The sequence below is a fragment of the Schistocerca nitens genome, chromosome 4 (assembly GCF_023898315.1).
Source record: "Schistocerca nitens isolate TAMUIC-IGC-003100 chromosome 4, iqSchNite1.1, whole genome shotgun sequence".
Classification (NCBI taxonomy): domain Eukaryota; kingdom Metazoa; phylum Arthropoda; class Insecta; order Orthoptera; family Acrididae; genus Schistocerca; species Schistocerca nitens.
The window spans coordinates 343,516,637-343,539,978 of NC_064617.1; the positions used below are offsets into that span (position 1 = coordinate 343,516,637).

At 38.4% G+C, this 23,342-nt stretch overlaps 1 protein-coding gene across 1 annotated transcript in view; it reads left to right on the forward strand.

The window, feature by feature from the left end:
* The window catches only part of LOC126252299 (fatty acid synthase-like), a 48,520-nt gene extending 40,932 nt beyond the window's left edge, over window positions 1-7,588 (forward strand). The window contains exons 9-11 of the mRNA XM_049953181.1: window positions 6,872-7,020; window positions 7,109-7,422; window positions 7,553-7,588. Coding sequence (XP_049809138.1) covers window positions 6,872-7,020; window positions 7,109-7,422; window positions 7,553-7,588 — 499 coding nt within the window. The remainder of the gene's footprint in view (window positions 1-6,871; window positions 7,021-7,108; window positions 7,423-7,552) is intronic.
* Window positions 7,589-23,342: the final 15,754 nt, after the last annotated feature.

Below are 23,342 nucleotides of genomic sequence, written 5' to 3' on the forward strand. Positions count from 1 at the left end.
GGTACGTCCACCCGGCCTCCCGCATGCCCACTATACGCCCTCGCTCAAAGTCCGTCAACTGCACATACGGTTCTCGTCCACGCTGTCGCGGCATGCTACCAGTGTTAAAGACTGCGATGGAGCTCCGTATGCCACGGCAAACTGGCTGACACTGAAGGCGGCGGTGCACAAATGCTGCGCAGCTAGCGCCATTCGACGGCCAACACCGCGGTTCCTGGTGTGTCCGCTGTGCCGTGCGTGTGATCATTGCTTGTACAGCCCTCTCGCAGTGTCCGGAGCAAGTATGGTGGGTCTGACACACCGGTGTCAATGTGTTCTTTTTTCCATTTCCAGGAGTGTATTTATCACCTTATATATTTAAAAAAAGTTTTTTTTTTTTTTTTAAATTTTAAATTCAGTGCATTACTGTGATCTTAGTAAATGAGTGTTATAAAATGATCCTTTCATACAGTGTTAATGAAAAAAAATTTCCTGACATGTTCTACATCCTGGAGGACCTCCTCACTATGAATCAATTGGAATGAAAGTGAATTTAATCTATTCTAATCTAAAAACTACAGGAAAAATATGTCAAGGAAGAATACCAGCTGATTATAATGGAAATATTACCTAGGGATGAAACAAAAATAGGAGTAGAGGAATGGGGGCAGAAGCTACAGTAGCTGTATTCGGAAGGCTGAGTAGCAGTAAACAGTCGAAGGAGACATTGTGATGGGGGTGAAAGGGTCAAGGATATAGTGAGAAGGAAGAACAAGGCCTTCAGACTGTTCTTCCAAGAAAGGATCAAATTAGCAAGAGGAAGAGTGAATTTTCTCATTTTGAGAGGTGTGATCTGTTTTACTAACTGAAAAATATTCAACAGTGTAGATCACAGAAAATATTTCTTTATTTAAGACAACTGGTTTCGACATACACTATGTGATCAAAAGTATCTGGACACCATCAAAGAAACACGTTTTTTTTTTTTTATATTAGGTGCATTGTGCTGCCACCTACTACCAGGTACTCCATATCAGCAACCTCAGTAGTCATTAGACATCGTGAGAGATCAGAATGGGGCACTCTGCGGAATTCATGGACATCAAATGTGGTCAGGTGACTGGGTGACACTTGTGTCATACGTCTCTATGAGAGATTTCCACACTCCTAAAACATCCCTAGGTCCACTGTCTCTGATGTGATAGTGAAGTGGAAACGTGAAGGGACAGGTACTGCACAAAAGCGTACAGGCCGACCTCGTCTGTTGACTGACAAAGACCACTGACAGTTGAAGAGGGTCATAATGTGTAACAGGCAGACAGTTATCCAGATTGCCACACTGGAATTCCAAACTGCATCAGGATCTACTGCAAGTACTATGACAGTTAATGGGGGAGGTGAGAAAACTTGGATTTCATGGTTGAGCGGCTGCTCATAAGCCACACATCATGCCGGTAAATGCCAAACAATACCTCGCCTGATGTAAGGAGCATAAACATTGGACAATTCAACAGTGGGAAAACGTTATGTGGAATGATAAATGACACTACACAATGTGGCAATCCAATGGCAGGGTGTGGGTATGACGAATGCGCAGTGAACATCATCTGCCAGAGTGTGTAGTGCCAACAGTAAAATTTGGAGGTGGTAGTGTTATGATGTAGTCATGTTTTTCATGGAGGGGGCTTGCACCCCTTGTTGTTTTGCATGTAACTATCACAGCACAGGCCTACACTGATGTTTTAAGCACCTTCTTGCTTCCCACTGTTGAAGAGCAATTCGGGGATGACAATTGCATCTTTCAACATGATCGAGCACCTGATCATAATACACGGCCTGTGGCAGAGTGGTTACATGACAATAACATCCCTGTAATGGACTGGTGTGTGCAGATTCCTGACCTGAATCCTATAGAACACGTTTGGGATGTTTTGGAATGCCAACTTCATGCCAGGCCTCATCGACCGACAACACCTCTCCTCAGTGCAGTACTCCATGAAGAATGGGCTACTATCCCCCATAGAAACCTTCCAGCACCAGATTGAACATATGCCTGTGAGACTGGAAGCTGTCATCAAGGCTAAGCCTTGAGCTGGAGGGCGCCATGAACTTGTAAGTCATTTTCAGCCAGGTGTCCTTCAACTTTTGATCACATAGTGTACTTTGCTGTAATCTTCAGATCATAAAAATATTTTTGTTGCAAAATGTGTTCATTTTATATTGAACCTGACAGTTGAAGAGGGTCATAATGTGTAACAGGCACTCACTTGACGACTTGGGATGAGATTCAACGTAAAATGAACACATTTCACAACAAAGATTTTTAAGAATTGAAGATGATAGCAAAATCTGTTGAAACCAGTTGTCTTAAATAAAGAAATATTTTATGTGATCTAGGCTGTTGAATGTTTTTTAGCTAGCAAGAGAGGAGTATAAGAAAAACAAGAAAGTGGCAAATAAGACAATGAGTGAGGAGGGAAGAAAGTGGATGGAAGAATGGACAAAGTTTATGAGGAAGATAGCAGAGGAAATAAGAAAGTGCCATATGGAATGGTGAAAACTAAGTGGAGAGGTCTGAGAGAGGATGCAACAATGTTAGATAGAAATGAGAAAGAGGTGAACAACAAAGAGACACTGAAGATAGTGTTGATGGAGTACTTTTAGCACTTTCTAAATCTGAAAGGACTTGGAGAGGAAGGTAATAGACTTTGGGAGAAGGAGGAATGGCACTAGGTAAAGGCAAAGTAAGTGTCAAAATGGTGAGGGCAGCAGGGGATGTTGGGAAACAGTGGCTGTATCTTTTGAGAGGAGGGTGGTATGGAATGAGAAGATGATTTAAAAGATTGGAAGAGGGCATTAATTGTTCCTGTATTCAAGAAAGGGAGTAGGAAGGATTGTAGAAACTATAAGGGGGTCACACTGATATCACAGTGCACCAAGATATATGAAAAGATCCTGGAGAGTAGAATCTGAACAAGGATAAGGACAAAATTCAGAGAGGAACAGCATGGCTTCATATCTGGGTGGTCAACTTTTGACCTCATATTTGCAGTGAGACAGTTCGAGGTGCATCACTATAAATTTGGGCAAGATGTTGTGATAGCCTTTCTTGCTATAGAAGAGGCATTTGATAGCGTCTGTAGAAGAAAGGTCTGCGAAGCAGTAGAAAACAAGGGTTTGGAAAAGGAGACAACAAGCAGAGTGGAGGAGATGTGCTGTGAAAGTTTGAGTTGTGTAAAAATGGGAAATGAAAAGGCAGATCTGTTCCAACAGACAAGTGATATGAAACAGGGCAGTGCATTGCCATCTCTCCTCTTCACTGTGGTCCTGTATGAGATATTGACTAAGGAGGCAGAGAAAACTGGAAAACACAAGATCAAAGCAACAGTGTTTTCTGATGGCTTGATGATTGGGAAAACAGAGAGGAGGATATTCGGGAACTGCTGGATGCTTGAGAAGAAAAATGTGAGACAGTATGATTTGACTTTTAGTGTCAACATATGTGAGATTCTGATTACAACTAGAAAGAAAGATAGACCAACTAGCAGAATAAGTATTGAAGCTGACCAATTGAAGAAGGTGGAATGTGTTGAGTACTTGCGAATTACTCATAGTACGCATAGGAAAATGGAAGAAGTGAGAAAGAGATTAGTGAACTTGGCAGACAGCAGAAGCATTCCTGTGAAGTGTTAGGAGACTATTTTGGAACAAAGGTATCCCACAAAAAGTCAAGGAAGTAATATATAGAAGTTACTGCAACCCAATACTGCCCTACGCATCAGAATCATGGGTAATGAAGAAAGAAATGTCAGCAAACTACAGTGATGTGAAATAAAGTTCATCAGAAGTAGGCTAGGAGTAACAATGAAAAATAGGATGTGGACTGAAAGGGTAAGGGAAATAGTGAAGAGAAACCCTCGCAGAGCAGAATAGAAACATGAGGACTAAGATGATAGGGGCATTTAAAAAGAATGGAAAATGAGAATATTCCTAAGAAGATACATGAAATAGAGATGCAGAGGAAACAATCAAGAGGAAGGCCAAGGGACAGACAGTGTAGAGAAAAGAGGTGAGGACTGGACCAGGGTGAATACAGAAAGATGGTAGTAAAACAAGACTAGATGTTGAGGCTTATGTTCCAAACAGATCCAAACTGGGTCTGGAAACTGTTCTAGAAGATGATGATGATGATTCTACAATGATAATTTATTTAAACTTGAAATGTTACAAGTTCAGTTAAACTAACAATTCAGTTGCATAATAGGCCATAGTACGTAAAAGAACACACTGTAAACATTTGAAATGTAACTGCTTGGCTACCCTCATACTTAATCTTTTGCATCACAAGGATAACCATGCCACCAACATATTTCCATCATTTGAGTGACCACTAAATTACAGTTTCATGGTGCAGTTGGTAAGATCCAGGCTACAAGCCAAAAGTTCAGAGTTTGATCCTCAGTCAGTCTCACAACTTTTTTCCAACACTAATTTGTTAATAAGACAAATTATGACGAGCTACACTGTGGTTCAGAGTCACTTTTAACTGTAAGTCTCCAAATAACTGGATGGAAAAGCCAGTTAAAAATTTGCAGGAAAGCAAAGTCATACCATATCCAATGGGAACATGTCTAATAATAACTGTATGCAAACCAACTTTTGGACTGATGACAGCTTTAGTTTACTTATGCACTTAATGGCCAGACATCAGTTTCCTTGCATGCACACTAATGTTTCTCAAAACTGCAACACCAAGAAGGATTGATTGAAATGACCTTTATACTACAGATTAAATACACTACTGTGCAAACATAATTAATATGATCAAACTATATATCACAGCAGGTATTGAGAATTCTGTATTATGTGAAGTCTCCACATGTTGAAATCTGAATCTTCCAGTATTGTAACAAAGAATCAAAGAGGACTTAGATATGTTCCTGAGGAATCTCCCTCTACACAATTCACCTGTGAGAGTTGATGACACACAGAGACTGCAAGAGGATCATGCCAAACAAATTTTTGGCCAAACATATTGCAGACATGTTCAGCTAGCAATATATCTGGTGAATTTGTAGATCAAAAAAGAACCAGTCATTCATTCACTGAAAAATTTTTGCATATTCCTCACTGCTTAAATTTTTGTGTATGATAGTTGGTCAAAAACCTGTGCCCCAGCTCTACAAATCTTGCAAACATTGCGTACAGTACTTGCATTGTCAGTGCAGCTGTTGCCACAGAGTTGAACATATGTGCCAAGAGCAGCAGCAGTTTCTGTTTATACACATGATTTAGCTATATTTTTGTTCCCCATTCTTCTGCAAAGAAGTGAATAGTATTTGAATCTTTAACTATGTTGACTAGTGTGTACCACCTTATTCTTAGTTTTTGCTTCAATTTTAGCGAATTTTTGTTCTGTGAGCTGACTTTGGAATGTTGTTAAAAACCAGAAATAGCATAGCAGCAGTACTTAGATTGCATCCAGTGACTGCTTGGATTAATGTTATATTCCTTTTGGCATACACAAATATTGATTAAAGATGGCTGGGGAGTGCACCTGTTGTTTATGGATGCACGAGGAATTGGCCACTCCCTGTAAACAGCTGTAAGCTCTGTTGGCCTCAGTTGACAGGCTTCAAGCATGTATTACATGCAAGGAGTAGTACTAGGGTAGCGGTGTATGTGTGGCATGCACATGTGGGTTTTTTGGGCCCTGGAAGATACAGTCTGATGTCATATGGGAATATTAGTATTCCCATTAATTAAAGAGATCAGCATTCGTTTTGGCAGAGTGGAGAAAGATAATGTTAATATAGTATTAGTTAACAGGAGGTGCATTTATGGGAAGAACCCAGAACTAGTCTTACTTATAAATGGTGATAAGGCCCACATAATACTAGGGACAGGAACCTGGCTGAAACCAAATGTTAACAGAATGAAGCTCTAAATTCTGATTGGGTTATACATCATAAAAATGTGATACTAGATTAGCTGTCAATCTTAGCTGTCAAAACTACAACAGTATATAGCACCAACAGAAGACTTAAGCTGACATCTCCCATCTACAACAATCATAAGTGAAAATTACATTAAATGACTGACAAATAAAATTAATCTGTAACTGAAGTCCTTCTGCAGCAATAAGATTGTAAGACAGTGACAGTGTCACAATGCAATATGGATATACAGTAGCCTAAAGATGGTCATTGTGCTAAAATAGGCCTATTGCTACTTATAATCTACAGCAATAAAACAGCATCAATTATAGCAGCATTTTGGTTCATTACTATTATTACATCATCAGTACTGCTACTCAGTGAATGACTTTGGCACAACACTGATGTTTCTGGCCACACAAGAGGTGATGCTGATTGGCATACATGTATGCCATTTGATGCAGGTTTCGTCTCTTTTGCTGGTACACTTTTCTGCACACTCTCTGTTGTTTGGATTCATTCAAACCATTCTTTCTGGGTGGTTCAATTTTCATGGAATATTGGTATTCAAATCTAGGAGAAAGAGCATTGGGAATAGTGCATGGAGGAAACTCAAGTGAAGGATAAAAACTGTGGGACATGTAGATACTTACTAAAACTGTATTCATTGTCATCCACTAACACCAGTTTTAACCTATACGAAATTAAGGAAGGGAAGATTAGTTTGAATGCATTCATTGTATTAGAATGTTAATTTTGTTCAGCTCATTCATCAACTGATGATTTTAACCTGTATACTTTCCTGTTATCTTTCTCTGTTAAAGTAGACTAGTTTTGTATGTTCAGATAAAATGTTCAGTGTCAAATCCAATCACTACAACAAACAAATACCTCAGTATTCATAAATGCTGTTTGTTATAATTTGTAATGCATTTACTGCCATCTTTTTTCTTCAGGTACATGGCTAGTGGACATCATATAGGAAAAGTTCTGCTTTGCATCAGGGAAGAAGAAAAACACAATGAGTCCAAGATATCCCAGCCCTTGAGGGTACAGGCAAAACCTAGGATTAGCTTCACTCACAATGCAGTCTGTATTGTTACAGGTATATAACTATAGCAAAAATAAATACATTCACATGTATGGTAACTTCGTATTTGTAGCAAAATTATCTACAAAACTGCAATACACAGGTGGTCTTGGAGGAGTTGGCCTCCAGCTATCAAACTGGCTAGTTTCACGTGGCCTACGACAGTTGGTCATTACATCTAGAAGAGGTGCATGCACAGCATATCAGCAGCTTTGTCTGGAAAGATTGAGGAAAAAGGGTGTGGCAGTGTATGTTGCTGTGGATAATATGTGCACAAATGATGGAGCAAAAAGCATTATAAACCAGGCAAATAAAATGGGCACTGTCATTGCAATATTTCACCTGGCTGTAGTAAGTAACACACTTTTTCTCTTATGTGAAACTGCTTACAGCAATAGCATGATAGATAGTTACCAGGTATGATAAGCATATTTTTATACTATGTATACAATGATATTCTGGTTCCATAAGACAATACAGAAACATATTGGATTGAAACTCTGAAAAGTCAGAAGCTTAAATAAGAACTATATTGGTTTCTTTCAAGGAGACTCTCTTAAGGGAGGAGGCTGTGCTGATCTAACATAAATCAGAAAAAATAACTTACTCAAAACAGAGCATATTATACTAAGTACTGTAAGAAAGAGATTAGCACAGTGAACAGCAGAAGTTGCTTTTCTATTTCATTTTAGTGGTGAGCCATAGTGGACTTTTATTCCAAAAATTGAGCTAATAACTGTTTTGACAGTTGCCTTTCAATGTACGCATTTTCATGTTTTTTTTTATGTGACACGTTCAAGTTTGGTGGCATATAGATGTTGCTATTAAATTTTAAGATAACTGCTGTTTGTTGGTACCTTTCCGCCACTATATGCTGATGCAGAGTGTTATGGCCACTTCAGGTGTGAACTGAGTTCCTCTATACAAGACCAACCCCCCACAGCACATGCATGTTATAGTCCATTGCATACGTGCTGCTTGCATGCACTTACGCTCTAAATCTGTTACTTGCTGAGAGCACCATTTGTGGTGATAGCTCAATGATAGATTAATGTCAAATTGATAATTTTCATACACTAGTATCACAGAACGATGTCAGTTAAACAGCTCATGAAATTTCCATTTAATACAATTTCTTACAGTTTCAAACTTGAACGGCTTCAGTAGTGCCAGACAGATATAAGCAAATTATGAAAATTTCATTCTCTGCCGAATGTGTTCCAAGTATCTGTGCCTGCATAGTGTAACCATTCTCTTGCCTAGTCCACATAAATATCAAATTTATTCTTTTGCTGAGATATAAAAGTTGGAAATTGTGTGTGACTTACTGTGCATTCTTCTAGCAGTTGACGAGTTGTTATTTGAAATGTAATATACTCAGTTTTTTTGTGGTTCTCTACTGAAATGTTGCTTATTGCCCAGGAAATATGACAGGTTTTATTTGTAGAAAGGATGTGAGTTGATTTGCACATTGGAGTTATTAACATCACTTCTTTTTAGTGATTAGTTCGTGTTTTACGCATTAATAACATGAGAAATTAGTAAAATGTCACAACAGAAGATCACGTTAACAGTGACTTCACATTTTCCCACCAAACCATATCAGAAAATCACACCATGCTACATGTGATGCAACGTGAGACCACCTGTACAAATAAGTTCAGTTCATGTGAATTTTCAGAGAACTAAAGAACCATGAATTGTTTGCAAAGATAATATCAACATAGAAATGATGTGTCTCTGGGGAATGCAAATTGTGAATGGTACTCTAGAATGATCTTCATAGAACTAAATCGTGGCATGTTTTCAACTACTACTTGTAATCTAAATGTGCGCTCCAGAATATTCTGGAAACCTCCGTTGTCATGTTAATTATTGTATTCACATCTGGTTTTCTTAATGTAGAATGCTTATATACAGTTGTATGTTTTTAAGACTAGAAAAATTTAAGAGTCAAAATAGTTTTAAAAGATATCTGAAATAACCATGAATTGAATACTGATGTTTCCAGAATACAAGACATGAAAAAGTTTAATATGTTTTGGATGAATGGCAGCATCGGTCATAAATATTGCAATCCTTTATTCTCCATACAGAGAAACTCCTATAGAAGCTGAACAATATCTTTTAGGATATGTGACATAAGTACATTGAAAACTATTTATTGCAGCCTGGCACATTCACTCATTTTATACACCATTTCTTTCTGAGGCACAACACAAAAAAACACATTTTTAATCCAAGACAGGTTTTTAAGAAACAAGCTTCAACCTGAGCAGCTATCATTCAAAGACTTAAATAGTTAAATGTGTTGCCTGTAGTCCTCTACATTCTGTTGAGTGAACACTACATTAAATTGGGGTGAGGGAAGAGACATTTAACCACAACTAATGGTCCAGCAAAAGCATTCATCTTTCTAACCCAAAATTAACCAGAAATCTTTTTTAGTGCTGCTAGTGGACAAAGATCAAAGACAGAAGAACACAAAACCACCCTTGCTTTTGGAACTGTTAGTTCCTTCTCCATAAAGGAAAGAAGGATAGGTTGGGGAAGGTTAAAAAGGAATGGCAGGTCACTCAGACCCCAGGATGTGAGGGAACAAATTTGAAGACAAGGGGAGACCTACATTCTGTACTCATATCTTGCTTAAGCAATATTGTTGTTGTTCTTCTTCTTCTTCTTCTTCGTAGCATTAATTTTGCATTGTGTAGTGTCCACTGTACTCAAGGTCTGGCAAATTTATTTTATTTAAATTTGCAGCCGGATGACCTTTCTGTTGCTGCAGTCATCAGTTAACTAAGGGAGGGAAATCATTTGTGCCCACTGTATGTGAATTGTGTAAACTTTGTTCTGTGTGTATCGTATTTTAGCTGTTTGTGTATTATTTTTTATGAGTTGGAAATTAGGCTCCAAACCGTCAGTTGACTAAGGGAGCATTGGAAACAGCCAAAAAACCACACACGGGCTGGCCAGTGTATCCAGCCATAGTTGTTGATGCGCTATGCTTATTCCATCCAGGTCTAGCACATCTTACTGTCTCAAAACCTAGTTCAATGTAAACTATACAAGCAAGGCTTGTATTGTGTTAACATTACAAAGTGAGCAATAAAGATAAAATGTAAATCAAATAACTGAGCTGCTTGTAAGATTTCTTCAAAGATATTGCAACTGACACACTTACTTTCCATTAGATTAACTGCTTAATGTTAATTGTTGCAAGTCCACCACATGGGTTCAATCCACCTTCCTGTCTCATGAGTTAGTATGCTTCACATGTGCTCTATGAGCAGCTCTCATTTTGTGTTATCTCAACAAAAATGAGCAATGTAAAGCAAATAACTGAATATCTTGTAAGATATCTTGAAAAATATTGGAACTGTCACACCCAAATTCCAAAAATTTACTCCAAACATGGTATTTGTTGCAAATAAGAAAATCCGTTTAGTTTTGTTGTATTTGACAAACACACCACAAGAGAAAAAATAATTTCCGTGTAGACTTTACCTTACTGACTAGTGATCAGAGCAAGGTTCTTAAATCTGTTGGAAATGTCTCCAATAAGTTCCCATTTGACATGAGCTTAAGGAAGGATATTTTTGCAGGTCGGAACCAGAGGGTAAGTGTCAGCAAAGATACCACAGAGAAAATGGACATATTGTCAGAAGTGTCAAACGGAAGTGTGCTGGGATCCCTGTTGTTTATAATACATATAAATTACATATGACAGAAATTCATTCTAATTTTGGATATAATCTAATGCTATTTTGCAGAATTAAGCAGTTATGAGATTGTGCAATTCTTCAGGTCATCGTGCAACAATGGAGAAGTGATAAACATAAGTGAAATAGGCATAAATGTAAGCAAGAAGCAGTTGGTCAGTTTCTGATCAAGAAACACTAAGATGACTTTTGAATATCTGAGTATAATCTAGGAGGAGAGATCATCTCTTTTAGTGCAAACTGATTTCTAGTACCTAGGAGTGATATTTTATGGCATATTGCTTTGAATACTGCATGTGAAAAGGGTAGTTTGCAAGGCAAACAGGCCCCTCCTCTAAGCAATGAGAATCTTCAAAATTGCTCCTTTTCCTGATAGTTTTGCTATGTGAAACATAGCTTGAATAAGCATGAAAAATAGCTTGAATAAGCACAGTTTATCAACATCTACAGCTACATCATTCTCCGAGAGCCACCTAATGGTGTGTGGTGGAGGGTACTTTTCGTACTACTAACTCAGCCCTCCAACTGTGTTCCACTCACGGATAGCATGTGGGAAGAATGACTGTCAGTAATCCTCTGTATTGGTTCTAATTTCTCAAATTTTCTCCTCATGATTATTATGCAAGATGTATGTAAGGGGAAGTAATATGTTGTCCGACTCTTCCCAGAAAGTGCTCTCTCGAACTTTCAATAGTAAATCTCTCTTGTAATAACTGCCAATAGTCAGTTAACAGTTGTTAATTATTAATGAAATTCTTCACTTTGTTTTAACTTACCTCATTCCACTTCCCTGAAGGCTCTCCTCTTTCATGGGTTTGGATTTGTTGAACATAGTGACTGAATGAATACACCCTGTGGCATGCATGAGAGTAAGTGTCATCTTCATTTCATTCATAGAAAATAGTGCAATAACATACTTCTTTACTGACTTAGGATGAGTTTCCAATTTCAAGTATTCTGAAATTAATTTTTCTTACATGACCATCATTTCTCAAGTGAAGTGTGGCCTCAAAACCTTCCCAGGATTGTCAATTTGTACTGGCTTAATTTGCACAGTATCTATTCACAGAATATAATTTACATTGATCATGTTGCTTACAAATCTGCTCCATTGCTTGCTAACAGGTGCTAAGAGATGGCCTCATACAAAATCAATCAGCGGAAACATTCCGTGAAGTATGGGAACCCAAATATTCAGCAGCATACTGGTTAGATATGGAATCTAGAACACTATGCCCTGATCTTAAGTACTTTGTATTTTTCTCAAGTGGATCTGGACCATGTGGTGTTCCTGGGCAATCAAATTATGCATTTGCCAATTCCGCAGTAGAGCATCTGGTAAGTATATGACATACAAATGTTCCTATTGTTTTATTTTTAAATTTGCTATTGTGGACATCAATATATATACAGGGTGTTTCAAAAATGACCGGTATATTTGAAACGGCAATAAAAACTAAACGAGCAGCGATAGAAATACACCGTTTGTTGCAATATGCTTGGGACAACAGTACATTTTCAGGCGGACAAACTATCGAAACTACTGTAGTTACAATTTTCAACAACAGATGGCGCTGCAAGTGATGTGAAAGATATAGAAGACAATGCAGTCTGTGGGTGCGCCATTCTGTACGTCGTCTTTCTGCTGTAAGCGTGTGCTGTTCACAACGTGCAAGTGTGCTGTGGACAACATGATTTATTCCTTAGAACAGAGGATTTTTCTGGTGTTGGAATTCCACCACCTAGAACACAGTGTTGTTGCAACAAGACGAAGTTTTCAAAGGAGGTTTAATGTAACCAAAGGACCGAAAAGCGATACAATAAAGGATCTGTTTGAAAAATTTCAACGGACTGGGAACGTGACGGATGAACGTGCTGGAAAGGTAGGGCGACCGCGTACGGCAACCACAGAGGGCAACGCGCAGCTAGTGCAGCAGGTGATCCAACAGCGGCCTCGGGTTTCCGTTCGCCGTGTTGCAGCTGCGGTCCAAATGACGCCAACGTCCACGTATCGTCTCATGCCCCAGAGTTTACACCTCTATCCATACAAAATTCAAACGCGGCAACCCCTCAGTGCCGCTACCATTGCTGCACGAGAGACATTCGCTAACGATATAGTGCACAGGATTGATGACGGCGATATGCATGTGGGCAGCATTTGGTTTACTGACGAAGCTTATTTTTACCTGGACGGCTTCATCAATAAACAGAACTGGCGCATATGGGGAACCGAAAAGCCCCATGTTGCAGTCCCATCATCCCTGCATCCTCAAAAAGTACTGGTCTGGGCCGCCATTTCTTCCAAAGGAATCATTGGCCCATTTTTCAGATCCGAAACGATTACTGCATCACGCTATCTGGACATTCTTCGTGAATTTGTGGCGGTACAAACTGCCTTAGACGACACTGCGAACACCTCGTGGTTTATGCAAGATGGTGCCCGGCCACATCGCACGGCCGACGTCTTTAATTTCCTGAATGAATATTTCGATGATTGTGTGATTGCTTTGGGCTATCCGAAACATAAAGGAGGCGGCGTGGATTGGCCTCCCTATTCGCCAGACATGAACCCCTGTGACTTCTTTCTGTGGGGACACTTGAAAGACCAGGTGTACCGCCAGAATCCAGAAACAATTGAACAGCTGAAGCAGTACATCTCATCTGCATGTGAAGCCATTCCGCCAGACACGTTGTCAAAGGTTTCGGGTAATTTCATTCAGAGACTACGCCATATTATTGCTACGCATGGTGGATATGTGGAAAATATCGTACTATAGAGTTTCCCAGACCGCAGCGCCATCTGTTGTTGACAATTGTAACTACTGTAATTTCGAAAGTTTGTCTGCCTGAAAATGTACTGTTGTCCCAAGCATATTGCAACAAACGGTGTATTTCTATCGCTGCTCGTTTAGTTTGTATTGCCGTTTCAAATATACCGGTCATTTTTGAAACACACACACACACACAAAATACTCTTTTTGCAATTTGACTTACAGGGTTATGGTTTTCAGAATATGGAAGCATATTATAAGTATTATATCTGGTGTTTTTTCTAAAACATCCTGCAGAGGACTCTCCCAAAAGGCTGATATTTTGATAAGTGCTTCACAATGCAGATATTTATGTATATTCTTTTTTATGAGTAGGGCACAGATTTTTAAATTTTTGTAAAGTGGGTTTCTTCCCTTTATTTTCTTGGAATACCCCATTTTGGGTTTAAACCAGCTATTTTAGCCTTTCACCATATAGCGGAGATGCTGGGTTGCAGATAGGCACAACAAAAATACTGTCACAAATAAATAAGCCAAAAGGCCTTCCTCAACAATAGACGTATACGTAGACGTAGACACACACACACACACACACACACACACACACACACACACACACACACAAATGCAACTCACACACGACCATAGTCTCAGGCAACTGGAATTGGTGTCAGTTGGCTGAGACTACAGTCGTGTGTGTGTGAGTTGCATTTGCGCTTTTGTGTGTGTTTGCATGTGGGCCGTAATGGTCGAAAGCTTTATTTATTTGTGACCGTATTTTCGTTGTGCCTACCTGTGACTCAGCATCTCCACTATACGGTGAGTAACAACTTTCCTTTTCATAATATTGTTACATTACATCCTGGATTTTTGAATGTTTGCTATTTTAGCCTTTTTGAGTCTTAATGTAGTCATTTATTAAATATAGTATGGTAATTTTCAGCCAGTCTTTCTTGCTGTTTATGGCAAAGTATTTCTATAAAAACTTTTGTTCACTGTGTTTACTTTCATTGAGTGTTGTTTCAGTGGACACTTGAATGTTTGGTTTTAGACAAGATATTGTGTCAAGTTTTGTGGTATTGATATTAGTTGTGGTTTAGTTGTATAGTTGCTTTCTTAGCCAAGAGCAAATTTTGAGATCACTGTTGTTAGTTCTTTAAATCATTCTACCATAGTAACTGAACTTATGGAAGGTAGGTGTTTAGTTTTTCAGTAATTGTTAACATTTTACCATGAACGAGAAGTGTGGGCTTTGTTGTAGGTTTGTGAGTAGTGGGTTATGGTGTGAGATTTGTTCATAGTATTTCCACTGAGAGCAGGGATGCAATGGGCAAGCCAGTGGAATTTATAGTGAGATCCTCTCCTAGAAATGCAGAATATTTATCAGAAATAACTCAATAGATGAGCAGGAGCATAAACCTGTTGGGTCAGTATGAATGACCCATCCCAAACATCCCAGACTCTAATATCTTGATATATCTCGAGCGCCCAGTCCCCTTGTTGTTAGGCCACCCGCCCAGTTGGCGTCGCGCCTAGAGCTCCTCAGTGTGATGCCGGGATAAGCGCACTGCCGCTGCAGTTACAAAACACAAAGGAGTAACTAGATAGGATGAGGAGGAAGAAGGGTGATGGGGAATGGGAACTGGCAGTTGGTAAGAAGGCTACAAGGAGGAGAAGATATCCTGTCAGTTGTATTTTGCAGCAGTAGATTTTACTAACTGTGAGAGTTTAGAGATGAGGAGCCTCTTGTAGCTGTGGGTGTAGGAAACATACAGCAGACCTCACAAGGCACTGATGACGGAGAGCATGTCTCACATTGCAGTGGTACCAGTTGAGTCTATGAATGATTGGGTTTCACTAGCCATGGCCTGCACCTCAATGAGTATGGGAAGGGGAGGTTGGCAAAGCTTATAGGTGACAGTGTAGTGAGCAGTGGTGGAATCACCCATGGGAAAATGTCTTTAATAGTTGCTGTTAGATCTGTACCTTTTTTAGACTGAAGTAATCTGATAGGTATTCCTACTTAAAGGGAGTCTCTTTAACATAGGACCCACCTTCAAAGAAGGTCAGGTATCCGAGTTGTGCAGAAAATAGCATACGTCATCAAAATATAAGAGATATTGGAGATAAAGTTAGTGAACTGTTCATAGATGTTGACTCTGACATTATTGGTATGTCAGAGCAACACTTAACAACATTGTGAAAAGAAAAGTTGCTACTCGCTATGTAGCAGAGATGCTGAGTTGCAGATAGGCACAACAAAATGACTGTCACAAATACAACTTTCGGCCAGTAAGGCCTTCATCAAAATTAGACAACAAACATGCACATACACACTCATGCTAACACAACTCACATACATGACTGCAATCTCATGACTCCTGGATTTTCCAGAGCACCACTTAAATAATACAACAATTAAGAGGCTTCCTTTACCACAATACAGAGTAGCTGGCTGTTCTTCAAGGATTTCTTTGCGAAGTGGGGAAGTAGTCATATCCTTTTGTGTCTGCAGATGTATCAAAGCACTGCACTAAACAGGGATTTGAATGCTGTGCTGGGGCAGTTGAATTTAGTAAAATTAAACTTTTAATTATAGTTGTTTATAGGTCCTCTGACTTTGGAGCATTTTTGTTCAAGCCAGAGAAGGTTCTTGATTCACTTTATAGGAAGTACCAAAAATTAGTTGGCTGTGGTGACTTCAATACTAATTTTGTGTGTGACAGTGCAAGAAAAAGAATGTTGGATGATCTCCTAGTTCATATGACCTGATTTGGACTGTATTTTTTCCAACCAGGGTGCAGGGCAACAGTAGCACAACAATAGACAATATTTCTATTCATACTTCTTTGCTAGATGGACATTCTATTAGTAAAAGAGTGAATGGTCTTTCAGACAATGATGCACAAATTTTATCACGAAAAGGTTTTTGTACTCAAACAGATGTTATATATAATTACAAACTATGTGTAAAAGCTAATCCAATGGCAACAGAGAGTTTTTAAGCATCATTAAAAAACAAGAGTGGCAGGATGTTTGTAGTTCTGATAAATAAATGATAAATAAAATGCTTTCATTAACATATTTGTCATGCTCTTTGAAAGTTGTTTTCCATTAGAATGTTCAAAACTGGGTACTAGCAGTAAAAGACAGCATGAGTGGTTGACTAGTGGGTAATAATATAATGTAGAAAAAAATATTAAAAGTAGTCGCAATTGAGCTACAGTAGCCCATTACAAACAGTGTAGTCTGCACAAGATAAGGTGGCTGATTTAAGTGACAAATTTTCATCAAAAGTGCTGAGCAAGTTCATTCATTTGTTTGGATGGGGAGGCCGATAAGTGTTTGCCACCTTTTGGCTGGGTGGCAATTATAGAATTGAGGTGCATGCCCTGCAGTCTCAAGATTTTACAGAAACTATCTGAAGAAAAAAAATTTTTTTTGTGTTACTTATAGCTTAATATCTCAAGTTCATGATGATGTACCCATCATTTCGTTAATGGTCATAAGTATTGTGATATTTACATGGAAGCAACGCACTGTGTGAAATTTGAAAAAGTTTGCAATGAAAAATGGTGGTTACTATGATTTTGCATTTGGTGCAAATTACATAATATGTTGCTGTATGTGAAATTTAGATAACATATCAAATTTTTCCTTAGACTTGGGTGGAGGTCACAATCTTCATCTGATGTAGCACACTCATTTGGTATCATGCTGTGCCAGTGATAAAAGCAGAGTGAAATATCCATAACATTCCACATATTTCATAAACGGTGTGAGATACTGAAATGATATTTTGCCAAATAATAGCACACAAAGAGGAGGGTATTTTACCATACAGTTGCTATGCAAAACTTCATTTTCTACCATCAGTAGCTGGTGAAATGAGAAATGCTATGAGTTTTGGAACAACGCAAATGAAGACATTACAAGCTTGTTTTGTAATGAGGATGTGTTTTTTTAATGAGTTAGTGACCTTACTTTTCCTCAGTTCCTCACTTAATGACTTAATAAACCACTCTTTCAGAATTCTCTCACAACTACATCTGCACAACATGTTAGAGAGATGACACTATGTAAATTCTGCTGTGTTTTGACAAAAGAAGCAAATGTTAATATGGAAACAAGAAAAATGTGTAGGTTTTACTCAAAATTCGGCACTCATGGTGATTCGCTGAAAGTTACAAATAGTTAACAAGCCAAGAGAAAACAAATTGCTGCATTTTCGGTATAATTCTTGTTAGATACTAATCAAAGCAGAGATGGCAGATCTTTTTGAATGGTCACCACGCACTTGTGGGTGTGAAGGGGCTCCACTTAATATTTACAAAAAATGTAAGCATAGGCTTCAGTTTAGAGTGGCACTTACCCTACAATGCTCGGCATTTCCCCTATAGTGCCTGCCCATAAACTCACTCCCCCCCACTACCAGTCTACCCATGTCTGCACTGCCGACTGTGCAACAATCAGCCATGGTTACCTGTGTTGCCTCTAGAGTAAGGCACTTAAAAATGTTATTAGGAAGGGAAACTGTATGTGATAAGCAAATAGAATAGCTAATTCACAGGATAAAATTAAAATGATATCGTCAGTCATGAAGCCAGCATGTGGACAGCAGCACAAGTTCAAATATATAAAGTCAGTACATAGTAAAATAAGTCAGATATAGGTACAGAAGTTAACAATCACTTTCTGAACATAGTGGTGAATTAAATAAAAACTTAGTTACTAAAGGGAGTCATATAACTCTATTCAAAAACGATTTCCTGTGACTGATATCTGACATTCTCCTCCATGACACTGACAAGGGGGAGACTGAGTCAGTAATTAAATCTCTGAAGACTAAAGACTCTAAAGAAATGATGGAATAGCTAAGAGAATACTGAAGTACTGTGTTGCACACATTACCACTGTTTAGCCATATTTGTAGTTGTTTTTTTATTTTTTTTTTTAGAAATTATCAGTTTCCTAGACCTATTTCTATGTCATTCACTTAAGTTGCTGTCAAATGTAGAGTTGGTTTTAGAAGTGGTTTGGCAACAGAAAATGCTATATTTTCTTTTCTATTTGAGGTACTGGGTGGATTAAACATATTGTCCAAAAACACTAGGCATCTTTTTTGATTTAATAACTAATATTGTTCTAGAAGTTGTACCATTATGGTAGCTCACAGTTAGTTCACCTCTTAATTTTAGAACAAGCAGCTGGTCATTCTCTACAGTATTGAGAATGGCTATGATGTGAAGTCTGAGTGGGACATGGTCAAATGAGGAGTGCCCAGGGATCATGCCTGGGGATACTTCCCTTCCTTATTTACACAAATGATATGCCTTCTAGTATTACAGGTGATTTTAAAATATTTCTAAATTTCTGTTTCAAATAGTGCAGTTTAAGACATAAGTTCATGGTTTGCAGAAAATAAATTGAAGCTGAATCACAGTACGACTCAGTTTTTACAGTTTCTAACACACAACACAACAAAACTTGATATTCTGCTTGCATAGAAGGGGCATATGATTAGTGAGACTGAACAGTTCAGATTTATACGTGTTCAGATAGATAGTAAACTGTCGGGGAAATCCCATGTTCAGGATCTTGTTCAATGACTTAATGCTGCCATTTTTACTGTTGGAACATTTTCAGAAGTTAGTGGTAGCTTGGTATGAAAAGTAGTCCACTTTTCTTATTTTCATTCACTTACATGTTGGTATTATATTTTGGGGTAACTCTTCCCATTCTCAAAGAGTATTTTTGGCTCAGAAACAGCTGGTTCGTGCAATAAGTGGTGTAACTTTGAGAACCTCTTCTCGACTGCTATTCATTAGGCTGGGTATTCTGACATTGGCTTCTCAATATATGTATTCTTTAATGTCATTTCCTGTTAACAGTGTCAGCTTATTCCCAAGAATTAGCAGTTTTCACTCAGTTAATACTAGGCAGAAATACAATCTGCATTTGGATTGCACCTCGACTGTTGCACAGAAAGGCATGCAGTATTCTGCTGCATCCATTTTCAATAAACTAGCACAAGAATTTAATAATCTAAGCAGTACTCCAAACACTTTCAAATCCAAACTGAAGAGTTTCTTCATAGGTCACTCCTATTCTGTCAAGGAGTACCTTGAAAAATTAAGCTAATTCCTGTGTCACTTTGTTGAGTGCATTTATATAAATGTATAGCATGTCATCTTTTTAGGATTCATGAACATTTTATTTTATCTCTTTCTACTTTTCTGTTGTAATTTCATATATTGCTACATTCCATGGCCATGGAGATCTGCTCCCCAATTTGGTACTACAGAACTTCATGTATAAAATAAAATAAATAAAATATGAAGAACACTAATATTAACATAGAACATTTCATTATAATTTTGACATAGTGATTCTAGTTCTTTATGGAAAATAAATAATTAACTTTTCATTGTATTAGCACTCAAAAAATCCATAAAAATTGAGATATTTACTCATGCTACAATTATTTTCTCTTTTTATAATATTTTAATGAGAAGTCTTTTACTGTGAAAAGTCTTTTCATGTGTCACTCACATGAAAACACACACACTAAGATGTGTACCTATGTACGACCAGAACTTGTGGCCCAAAACTACAGCTAACAAGAAGTTTTATATTACGTTTTGGTATATAATTAATCACAATTATAAGTTTTGTGTAGTGAAACTTTTTATATTGCCTGTTAGTACATTTTTATAGCCTGAGTAAGATCTCTCTACAGCACAAGTGGTTAATGGTGCATATTTCATTGACGCAGTTGCTTGTGGGTTCTCCCCAGTACAATACATTTTTGAACTTCTCCCCCCAGGGTAATAGTGGACACTTTCTTCATATCTTCATATCCAGGATTCCTCAGAAGAATATTCTATAAAATAAAACAATGCAAAATCCAGGATGGAATGTAACAATATTATGAAAAAGGAAGTTGCCACTCACCATAGAGGTAGATGCTGAGTCACAGATAAGTACAACAAAACGACTGTCACAAATAAATAAAGCTTTCGGCTAGTAAGGCGTTTGTCAACAATAAACAACAGACACACACACACACACACACACACACACACACACACACACACACACACATATGCACGCACGCGCGCGCGCACTTGTCTCAGGCAACTGAAACCACACTGTGAGCAGCAGCACCAGTGCATGATGGCAGTGGCGACTGGGTGGGGGTAAGGAGCAGGCTGGGGTGGAGAGGGGGAGGGATAGTATGGCAGGGGTGGCGGACATTGTAGTGCTGCAGGTTAGATGGTGGGCACAGGAGAGGTGTGGAGGGGGGGGGGGGGAGTAGTGGAATAGGAGAGAAGTAAAAAGACTTGGTGTGATTTCCAACTGTATAGTGCTGGAACGGGAACAGGGAAGGGGCTGGATGGTGAGGACAGTGACTGACCTCCCCGCCCCAGCCTCCTCCTTACCCCAACCCAGTCGCCACCCATCACGCACTGGTGCTGCTGCTCGTAGTGTGGTTTCCGTCTATTTTTCCCAAATGTCTTACTGATCAAAAGCTTTATTTATTTGTGACAGTCTTTTTGTTGTGCCTACCTGCAACTCAGCATCTCCACCATATGGTGAGTGGCAATTTTCATTTTCATTATATTGTTATTCTACAAAATAATAATGCGTGTTGTACCCACTGAAAAAGGTCTTTTCCTCCAGATGCGTCTGCACCTCAGATATCATCTGCTATATTTCTTATACCTTCAGAACTACAAAAATAAGTTAACTCAAGTGCCACCAATAGTGTCTCATTATCGAGTTATAAAGACAAGCAACACTGTGCTATACACATTCTTGATTTCAGTACAGTGTATAAATGTGGTTACTATATTTTTCCTTAATGTGTGCAAATTCACATTATTAATTTACATTGGAAAATCTATTTAAAAACCATGTTTTTCTGCAGAAGTCAGTTTTGGTCCCTACTTCTTTTGTAACACTTAGCCCTTTAAGTGTAATTTAGTCCTTTGTAGGTTCTGTAAGGTTAAAATCTTCTCATTCGAGCCATAGTTATGACCGGTATTTCTTTTCCTAAAAAATATAATGAAAAGTGTTTGCCCCAGGGAAATATGATTTTATTATTGGGAAAGTGTAGTTCATCTATAAAGCAGACCACATATAGGGTGCTGGTGCAACTTATTCTTGAGTACTGGTTGAATGTTTGGGCTCCACAGGTGGGATTGAAAGAAGACATTAAAGCATTTCACAAAGATTAGCTGCTAGATTTGTTACCAGTAGGTTCAGTCAGCTTGCAGGTGTTATGGATATGATTCGGGAGCTCAAGTGGGAATCCCTGGAGGGAAGAAAACACCCATTTTGAAGCACACTCTGAGAAAGTTCGTAGAACTGGCATTTGAATCTGACTGCAGAACGATCCAATTGCCACTGCCGCCAACATTCTTTTGGTGTAGGGACCTCGAAGTTATGATATGATATGAGAAATTGGGTCAAGGAGACATATAGACAGTTGGTTTTTGCTTGCTCTACCTGCGAGTGGAACAGGAGGGAATGACTAGTTGTGGTTTAAAGTAACCATCGCCTTGCTTTGTATGGTGGCTTGCAGAGTATATATGTAGATGTAGAATCCTAGGATGAAAACTAAACTCTACAAAGACTTCAAGGACCTCATATTATTAAAGAAAAGGGTCAGCTGTGTGAGTACACTGGTATTCAACAACATGACAGAATATATATACAATGAAGCATGATGAAGTTTAAGACTGAATTGAAGAAATTTAAGTTGGGCAACTCCTCGTCCTCCATTGAAGAGTAACTTCACAAAAGTTCTTAAAAATAATATTTTAGTTTATATTATAATTAATTTCCATTGTAATATAACAATATATCATAATGTTAAGCTGTTCATTGTATTGAATTTGAATGAAATGCACAACCTTGACTTCATTCCACACACCACTGACACCTCAACTAATATAATGTATAAATACATACCTAGACTACATAAAAGTAAATGGTATGTGACTACCAGCCTGGTGGATTGCTTTTTATGTCTCTGGCTTGCATATCAATTGCACTGCTTATTTCATCAAGCTTCTGATGAGTCTGGAAAGATAAGTCTTCAATCAGTATGTATTACCAGCTTGCACATCTTACAGTGAGACATGGATTTTTCATGCAAAACCACTCAAAACTTGAGTATTGCTCAGTGACCAATGATGAGGTGCATGCTGTAATAGGAGAGACAGGAAATCAAAGAAATGGATGAGGGAACAGAGCAGAGCGGATGGCAAAATTATGTCGATATGCAAATGAAGTGGAGGCGAGCAGGACATATGGGTACCAGGAGGGATGGTGGATAGAACAAGAATGTTCTTTTTGGTGTCCAAGGGATAAGAAAATACTGGGACAATGATCTGGAAGGTAGTTATATGACAGTATAAAATATGCAAGAGCAGCATGGAAGAACAGATTTGAAGAGCACTATTATGAAAAGTCTAGAGGGAGAATTTATCCAGAGTTACTGTTCTAGTGATGCTGATGATAGATATTCTAAACAAAAAGCACAGTTTAGGAAGTTTTGCAGTTAGAAGAACCTCTCACTGTGTTAACTGTAATAATATGATGCTTATTTATTCATAATGTAGGAAAGGATAGATTGCTACTTAATGGTAAGTAGCAATCAGTCTTTTCCCACATTGCTGTTATTCCTACCTGGAGTTTCCATTGTTTTATTTATTCATAATGTTTTCACTCCCCGAAGTTGTACAGAATTATCTTCTGGGACTAAAGTGAGCTGTAAGAATACCGTGTAAAGTGGATAACAACACATCTTGTTGAGGCCTCTTCAAAATTCTTAAAATTC